Source organism: Pieris rapae, chromosome Z (assembly GCF_905147795.1).
Source record: "Pieris rapae chromosome Z, ilPieRapa1.1, whole genome shotgun sequence".
Classification (NCBI taxonomy): domain Eukaryota; kingdom Metazoa; phylum Arthropoda; class Insecta; order Lepidoptera; family Pieridae; genus Pieris; species Pieris rapae.
In genome coordinates, this window is record NC_059534.1 from 6,417,568 (window position 1) to 6,427,139 (window position 9,572).

Sequence of the window (9,572 nt, forward strand, 5' to 3'; positions counted from 1 at the left end):
TCCAAAAGTTCTTTGGTTAATTCTTCAGGCAGAGTCTGTGTTGCTTTGTCATCTGCATGTACGAGTTCACGTTCTTGGGGCGCACTTGGTATAGTAGTTTCTTGTATAATATTTTCTTGAACTCTTGGTTCATTTAATCGATGGCGTTCTGAATATTCATTAACTGATAATTGAGAAATTGAGGCTGCATTATCAAGCCCGTTATTTCCACACACGCATAATCTATCGCAAAAACCACACGAAGAGTTAGAGTTTCTAAAGTAGTCTTTAATGCTTACGCAGTATCCTCTATGCTTCATCCATTTAAACAAGGTGAATAACAAAGCCATCGTTATAAATCCTAATATTGTAACTATAACGATACCAATCACCTTTGCATTACGTCTCGTTAGTCCGCTTTCACTGTCCTCCATAAAAATGTGTGGAAATCTTGGGTTCTTAACTTCTTTTGTTGCTTCTTCGCCTTGAGCATTGTACGATTCACATTCAATACTGGTTTTATCATTGCATACGTTTTGGAAGAATTTACTCAACGGCATATTTTGATCATATACGTTAAAACATCTCGCGAAGAATTCATCAACAGTACAATAACTTTCATTTACAAAAGGTTCAGCAGACTTAACTCCTAGGCCGCTTGCAAACCAGAAAGACATATTGCAATAACAGGGCTGTCCATAGTAGTTATTTTTATAATCTATATATTTTTCATATTGTGTAAATGCTTTTCCCAGAAAATCCAAACTTCCGGGATTCATTATTTCAATTTCATTGTCTTTAAAAATAACTTCATGAATGCTACCACTAGATCCAATAATTGCGTTAGGCGCCAATTCGTCAAAAGAATTCCCAATCATATAAACTTTGTTCCAAGATGATAGCTCAAATCCTCTTTCCTTGAATATATGAAAAATGCAATGTGAGATATCAATTAGTACTACAGTCGAATTAATAGCGCCTGTCTCGACAACATCAATTCTGCAACAAATGTGATTATTGTATAAATATTATAGTTCAGGTAGCATATAATACATTTAAGTAAATACGATAAAACATTTAATAAGACTCACTTAGTGTGTGATATATTCAACTTAGCGACAGCCGACTGTAGTGCTCCGGTTGCTAAATGGTGAATGGTGCAACCATAGAAATGTAGATTGTTGATTAGAGACTTCTGTGAAAACGACTCTCCTTCAATAACTTGAAAAGTAGAATTCATAGCCATAACAATATTGTACGTATTTGCTGAAAAGGCTTCCGGCCGAATTGCTCGTACTTGAACCCCCACCATAGATATCAATGCAGCTGACGAACCGAATGTCTGTCCGGCAAATTCAGATATCGACAAGTTTTTCAATTTGATCTGAAAAGGTTATAGACGTTTTTATTATGTCTAATTGAGGATATGTTAATTGTTTTATTCATACGCAAAGCAAATTTCGCAATGCAAATTACTTTCGCATTCCTATTGTAGATTTAGTTGGAATCATAACTAACCGTCATCCCAGGGCCATGTTCACCGACATTGGCCGCAGTTGGATCCAACATGAATGATCCGCTTCTCAGTTGAAGTTTTCCAATGTTATCAATGTTTATGGATAAAAGCCAAGAAAAAGCTTCGCTCTCGATCGAAACATATGCGCAGTGCTGGATTGTCACAGAGAGAGGTCCTGAAATAATTGTTAAATTGATTACCTTTCAATGTCATATTAATCAAATGCTATACGAATATACGTTTTCTATCAAAATGGGTTTAGCTTTTCATGTTAGATAATTAACACGTGCTATATTATTGCACCAGTGCAGTAGCAACATGCGTGAACACGCCTCTATTGTCTACGATACATTCACGCTTTTGTATAACGTTCGATTTGCTTCGTGAGTCATTATCCTGTAAACCACGAATACCGAGTCGGGGAAACGATATTTTTAGATAGCTATCCGCGTCTGCTCGCTACCGGTAAACGGGCATGCGTTGGCCAATATTGTGTGACATACAAAAATACCGCTTGCGAATTTAATTATTGATTACTCAATCTTTTGATTATTATATAAATAATATAACGGTCAGCGTGTTCGAATGAGAACAGAATTCTTGATAACTGAGATTGTCCAGTTACTAAGACCCCTTATGTCTTGCGTGTACGTACGATAAACCAAGTGGCTAATAAGTTAAGACGGGTCTTCTATAAATGGAGACTACTTTATGCTGAATGAGAACAGCAATAAGCGTTTACAAACAGGTTTCAATAAGACTCATGCTACATAATATGACAATTTTATAACATTACCTATATGTGAATTACCGTAGTGTTTAAAATAACTTTTCCGAATACAGAAAATTCATTTACTTTTAGGTTGTTTTAATAAATTCGTTTTGATAAAAATATTCAGGCAGATTCCAGCATAAAAAAGGATTATTTTAATCTGATTCGCAGGTATAAGGTGCAATAATGAAATATTCGTAACTACAAAATCTTTATTTTTACGAAAATATTGGAGGGTAAATATTATGGTTTTTTTTAAAGTAAACACACGTTGAGGACAAGTACCTAAATTAATTAAATGTATCTTATGTTTAATACTATGAGCATTATATTATGTATTACATGAGAGATACCTATGAAAATCTCTTCATCGCTTTAAAGTAACTAAGCATTTGTAGATAAACATATGAAATTCAAAAACATATTTGCAAATATATCAATACAATTGCAGTATTGTAGTTAGATATTTTTAATGCAAACTTAATGTATGTATTTTAAAATATGCATTTTTATATAACAATATTTTGTAGTTTTATGTACCTAATATTTACGTAAATACAGCAATAAAGGCTATATTATTATTATTATTATTATTTGTAGTTAGAGAAAAACTATATATCAAATTGAAATAGATACATAATAGAAAAAACTATCAACATTTATTCTCCTTGAATCTCTAAATATTTTTAGAATTAGTATAGCTTAATAATAAATTTTGAGTAAATTTTAACTAATACAAACTCCATGTTGTGAAGATCTTTACCGGTTGAAACACTCCGTTATTATTTAATGATAGTTCTGGGTATAGGATACGTCACCGGTCACATCGATATAACAGTCCACATGTTACATTAATAGGCGGAGAGGTTCTCTCGATAATGTTATATTAATTTTATTCTCATCAAAGTTTTAATCTTGTTTGCGTTTTGTATTACTTATTTTCATGTTAACAAAGTTATGGAATAAAATGTACAGTCTCAGTTCAAGAGAAATTTTCAGGCACTATGAAACTTTTTACACAAGTTTGCACTTAATCTGAATCTGATAATAGTATCTATACTTAGTAATGCGTCAAAGACGATGTGTTATTGTGTCCAACAAATTTAGTTAACAATTTTACATGCTAAAGGTCGACAATTGAATAACACAGAGTACGAACGAGTAGGCGTACATCAGTGGTCATTACATGACTGACCCCGTATAACAGTCGGGTAATCAACTTAGTTTGCCATTTTAAATTGTTAGGTTACCTTTACATATTATTGTAATAGCATTTATATTTTCTCAATAACAACACCTGACATGCCACGACAAAGAAATAATGAAACGTATTTATGTCACTTCCAAGTATCTAAAGTCGTGTTACTCAAGACAATTGAGCAACGAAAATATAATTTTTTGAAGCGAAATAAAAATACTACAGATTTTAGTAAAACTCAACGACAACGACCCGATAATCAGGCTCATCCGGCACAGAGGCAAGCGCTTCTTCGATGCAAGGACCGGTTTTCTCAATAACTACTACTTTTCCTACTGTACGCTGAACTTTTACTTCAACAAAATTAAGAAAGTAACAACTCAATAAGCTTTAGTGGAGAGAACTTGCACAGCAAAGTTTCGCAAAAGTTTATTAGTAAGCATATTAATATATATAATAGTGAACATTATCAAAAGATCGCAGCTCGCATAAATACAACTATGTAGTTGGGTCGCATTAGCAAATATTCTAAAATCGCACAGCATTAGTTTTAGGTAAGGATATAATAGATTACCTTTTATATTGATAAAGCTTCTCTCTTCAAAGCGTAGAACTTCACATTTGCTTATGTCGAGGTATAGGTTGACGATGTTCATTCGCATGGCGGAAGACTTTCTTATAAGTATTGACTTTGTATCTGATATATGAACAAGTCTCGCATCGCTGAGTCGGGATAGAGCGTTCGGGTTAATGGTCACTGCTTGGGCTCCAGTTATAATCAGGTCAGTCGTGGTGTCGGGAAGTTCGCCCTCAGAAATGTCCAACTCCTGAAATAAAATTTTAAGCTTAACAATTTGTTAATTCATTTTCTACTTTCAAACAATTTACAACGTAAGAGACCATTACCGACCCAACTTCAATACTCCAAGGTTTTTCATACAATCAAAGAACATAGTCATGCTTTATTAGGAAAATGGTCGTACTCTTCAATAGCGAATATAATTTGTACGCATATTTTACACAATTAACACGCTACGGTCGTAAAGGTACTGGCTAATGCAGTTTATTTACAAGCGTGCATCCGATGGCATAGTCAAAAAGGGGTTTATCCCGGGGGATACGGGCTGCTAATTGAATAGAAATGGGGAAAGTGAGTTACTAACATTTTACTATTAAACATGGAACATAATAAAAGCATTTATTAATATTTCTAAATTAAAACAAGTTCGGAACGCAGTAACTTTTCAAACGTGAATAAAGTGAGAGTGGTCCGCCCATTCACTACGAACAATTGTTGACATAGCCTGCCAACCAATAGGCTAACATCCGCAATCGAAATTTCTATCGAATTTAACCAGCAGATATCCGTTCATTAAATTTCAATTAAGTAATTGTGCTAAGAAACGATAAATGCGACAATATTATCTATGGAGAATGCAGATAGTTAAATATATTAGTTTCTTGTGTTTAGTTGTTATCGAAGAGTTCACATTCACTTAGCTCAGATAACGACCATGACTCATAAAATACAAAATGGATGTTCCATGCATTGTGTTCTTAGTTTTTAAGAATGAACTAATGAGTGTCATATTTCTTTTGATTATTGTAAAATACATGTTAGAATCGATAATATATTTTTTTCACTTTGAAATGGTATCCTCGTGCATATGTCGTACCATGCGTAAAGGTTTTCTGACTCAGTAGCGTGTTTGTAACTTTTCAACTTTTGTTTGCCTTTTTAGGATACATCAGTTAACTGCAATAAAGCTTCTGAATACAGTGTAACATTTGGGCTGGAAAGTTAATATTACGTAATTAAGTAAGTCGCTTATGGAATTTAAGTACTCTGTATAAAAAATAATAATCAAAGTTTATTAATAATTGTATCCTGACTTAGTAACCTGTTCATTTCTTTACTTCTCCGTTTTCAATGTAATCCAAAACTAAATACCTTCAAGTGTGCACTATATACACACTGTTATTCATAAAAACCTTGATCCATATTTTAATCAGAGCATATGGCAAGGTAGCTTATAGAGCCCATAATTTATAAACAAAATGTGATAAGTTCCTAAGAACAATAGATGGGCGTAACTGCCGGGTACAATAGCAACAATTTGTAATAATACAGCTGTTTATTTTTTGCTTTGCAAAGATACATATCCGATACAAATAATTTCAATATTTTAATTAAAACTTGGTATTTTCACTCATTGTCATTTTCACATAATAGGTGTAAATTATAAACCTTTACAATAATGATTCAGAATGTTTATCAGTGAATACAATATTGATCTTTATGCACCTGAATTATGGATCATTTTGTAGTAATGTAAAGCATGTGTGTTACTGTGCTAGTTTAATGTTATGAATGACTACTTGTTATACGTGCTACCTAATCTCAGTGAAAAAAGGGTTACCACTATCCGGACTTTATACTGCATTTCAAATGAAATTATTAATAGTTTGAAAAACCTGATTATTGCTATTGTTAATAAAATAATATGCATTTTAATAACAGTGCTCTAATGTTTTATATATAAAACTAAATAATCAGCGTAAAACAATTTTATCACTAGATTAAGATATCTTATCTGTGCGAATATTATCGGCGGCCTATTTTTTATAATTCATGTACGCAAAGAATAAACTCTTAATATTCCCCAAATAAATTAGAAACTTGTGTTAATCTTGTGGCGCGGCATGACCGGCTCACCCGGCGCGGGCGCAGGAAGCGATATCTCTTGATGATTTTTTTGTGGTTTGTTCGTTGCTCCCGCTTCTCTTTAGTTTTTAAATACGTATCTAAGCATTATTGGAAACAAACATTCACTTTGAATCTACAACCACACTTAAATGTTTGTGTATGTGTGCATAGTAAGGATATTTTAAAACAATGCTTGATCCGATATATAGTTGACAAACCCTGATCTTGATAAGATTTTTCATACAATTTTTTTAAACTTGATATAATATGTTCACGATACGTCAGCGTGTAACTTATGAATACCTACTTGAACTTTTTTAATGTTCATCGTAGCGTAGGTAGTCGGCTGACATGCAACAGGTGTACAGCGAGCTTCTTATTAACGCGTGACTTAAACTGTTCTACAACTCAAATTTTAAACAATTTATCTGGATCATAGTCTATTCTAAGCGAGTTTTATACTTGTTTCCCGATTCGTAAACAATATATATTGATTGCATGATTTTATTGATACGATCAAGGGGTATTACAAATGTAACGTGTACGTATGTTAACTAATTAACGTAACTAATAAACAGAAAATTTAGTTATGCTATCAATTCAAAAAGAATGTTACGAGCTATCCATTGATGAGAGAATGTTGCTCACACATGTTGGTAGTCTGAACGTGACGCAAAACAATGCACTCACTAGGGGCTACACATAACTACAGTACATAGTTTCCGGTTTTACTCTATTGCCCTGTTAAACTATGCAGCGATTTAGCAACTTTGACAACGATAGATAATTAACGAAATTGCATTTGTTGAATTCCGGATTGGAGTATTGTCAAGTGTACATTTCAATAGCGACATATTTTCCTTTGTTTAAGATATATCATTAGAAGACGAAATCTGCGGTTGCCTATTTCGAAGAAGCTTTAGTTCAGTCTATTATTAAAGCGTTATATTTGCAGTTTCGCTAATATGGTTTGACGGCTATTGAAATAGTCATTGTGCCATAGACGTTTATGCAAATACATTTGTCATTTTTCTATGTTTAAAATTAGGTTAAAAAGTTTTCGGTCGTAAACAATATTTGCTTTAAACAGACCAACCTATAAAAACGTAATCTTGGCAAGTCTTGTGATATACAATAATAGATATTAAATAGAACAAAACCCGTATCACTGGGTGAACTAAATTTGATATTATTTTTTATAGAAAGAAATATTTTAAGATTTCGATAAAAAAATAAAATTTTAATTTTATCTTATATCAGATTGTTGTAAATAATTCTAAAACACTGTTCTATAAAAGATGAGGCCGGCCCAAGCTTTTTTAATTATCGAAGGCAATATACCACATTAGATAAGTACGTAAACGAAATATTAATGATGCGGCGAAGATGTTATTTATTCAAAACGTGTAGTCACAATGAACCATTTCCGCAGTACATATTATAAGACTACTTCCGAGTAAACGTATCGTTACAATTAAAATACCTTTATAGGAATTTATTTTCCTAATTTCCAAACGGTATACCTATGTAGAATGATATTTATGTTTTAGCACGGACGGTTGGATATTGTATTCACCTTACCAACACGTCCAAATATTTGTTTTATTTACGTATAGCAATTCTTGTATTTAATTATTATAGTTATTAGAGGATTTTGTCACTTAATTACGAGAAGATTTAAAGTTCCTTAAACTAAAATAGCTCGTGGTTTGCCTTCCTGAGATTGCCACTATGGCAGGATTGGAATAACAACTTGTTTATGCGATGTCTTGAGATGACACACAATGACGCTTTTGAGTCCAGTTTTCTGCCTACCTGCTTTTTTAACAATAGAGTTTTTTGATATAATTGATAATAAATTAATGCTTCTAATTTTGTATAAAATTATACATTTAAAAAAAGAGTGGTACATTCTTAAATATAGCGTTCATTTTATGAATCTATCACGTAAAATATACTAGGAGCTTCGTTATTGAAGATTGCTACTTAAGAATTAAAAACGGCTACATACAGTTGACTTTTTCAGATGCAATTGGTCCTTTGTTCCTAATTACACAATCAATATAGCGATAATATTGTTATCGTTCAATTGAAAACTTAAAGTATGTAAATTAAGATGATGTAGGTACTGGTTTCTTTTTCGTAATGGCTGCCCGTTCAAAACTTTAAACAATTAACCCTCATCAATTATGAGACCAATTCTCGCAAAGGAAAATTTAACTCGACCATTGGCGACCGTATGTTTATTAATACACATTCACTTTGTATACCTGATCATTTGAAAGAGTGCAGTTGACGACCAGCCAATTGGGGTGACTTGCGGGGGTGCATTCACAGTAATCTCGTTCACATATGTCCGGGTGGTCCACAGCTTGAGAGGCATTGATAATAAACTGCATCAAAAGCACTAACATCACTAAGGGTCGCGACATGTTGCCGCGCACGTGCGCGACGAACCGCGCACTGCGAACGTCATGCACCGACTGCCGTCTGCCGCGGGCCGCTAGCCTGCCACCGTCTATAGAGATCGCGCTGAGCTCTATCCGCCGATGGTGTTGCCATTTTATTCATTCCGAAATTATCGATATCGATGATTATATTTAATTAGTATTTCTTAGCTCCTTGTTAGTAATGATCGTGCTTCACGTATTTAATGTATCTACTTTAATTAGTTATGCCCAGCATAATTAGTAATTTTCGCTCGCTTTTAAGACCATTATTTTATTATTTAGTTACTGATATATTTTTATTTACAATCAAAGTTGATAAATAATAATAATAAGTATTATTGACGCTTCATTTCTTTAATACTTGACAATTACTTCACTTCTGATTAGAGTATTGCATCATGGTTACATATTTATATAAAAATGTTTTTTTTCTTTTGTTTGCATTTTAAGGAATTAAAATGAAGTATAAAAATTTGTGAAAATTATAAATTTTATGTTAAATTTTATGATCTAAAAGTTCTATTAAATTATTAAAATATTTTATCTTACTTAATATTATATTATCTGTAGGGAGTCTACGTTGTGTTAATAAGTTTATTTAAATTGTCAGCTTTTTTTTAAGTTACTTAGTGCTTGATTGTAAGCGTTCGCTTATTGAAGTGTTACTTAAATGCAAATCTCCATGACCCTAGTTGTCGAGAAAGGAAGAGTGTTCTGATATCCCGGAAATATAATTATTTTATAACATTTAAGGATTATGTTTAAATGGTCAATATCAAGTTCAAGTTATCGTAACGTTGACACGTCCCTACCTTTGTTGTAGAACTGAATAACATAGACCCGGTGAGGTCAAATATACTACATTTCTTTATCCAGTAAAATCTGTCAGATTTGTATTAACTTCTTAAGATTTGACTAAACGATTGGCATGAGGCATGAGCATTGCCTTG

General features: G+C 32.8%; 1 protein-coding gene across 1 annotated transcript; it reads right to left on the reverse strand.

Moving 5' to 3' along the window:
* Positions 1 to 1,252: 1,252 nt before the first annotated feature.
* Positions 1,253 to 8,690, reverse strand: LOC111000824. The gene is made up of 3 exons (XM_045634271.1): positions 8,443 to 8,690; positions 4,040 to 4,292; positions 1,253 to 1,363 (listed from the first exon to the last, which is right to left on the reverse strand). The coding sequence occupies exons 1-3, from the start codon at positions 8,602 to 8,604 to the stop codon at positions 1,335 to 1,337; spliced, it is 444 nt and encodes a 147-aa protein (XP_045490227.1). The 5' UTR covers positions 8,605 to 8,690; the 3' UTR covers positions 1,253 to 1,334.
* Between the last annotated feature and the right edge of the window lie 882 nt (positions 8,691 to 9,572).

Bases quoted from the DNA above. Each gene is read 5' to 3' on its own strand.
- LOC111000824 (XM_045634271.1), bottom strand. From the start codon at position 8,604: ATGTCGCGACCCTTAGTGATGTTAGTGCTTTTGATGCAGTTTATTATC. The intron at 4,293-8,442 runs GTATACAAAGTG...ATTTTATTTCAG, and splicing joins GCACTCTTTCAAATGATCAG to GAGTTGGACATTTCTGAGGG. The intron at 1,364-4,039 runs GTAATCTATTAT...TAACCTTTTCAG, and splicing joins AAGCTTTATCAATATAAAAG to ATCAAATTGAAAAACTTGTC.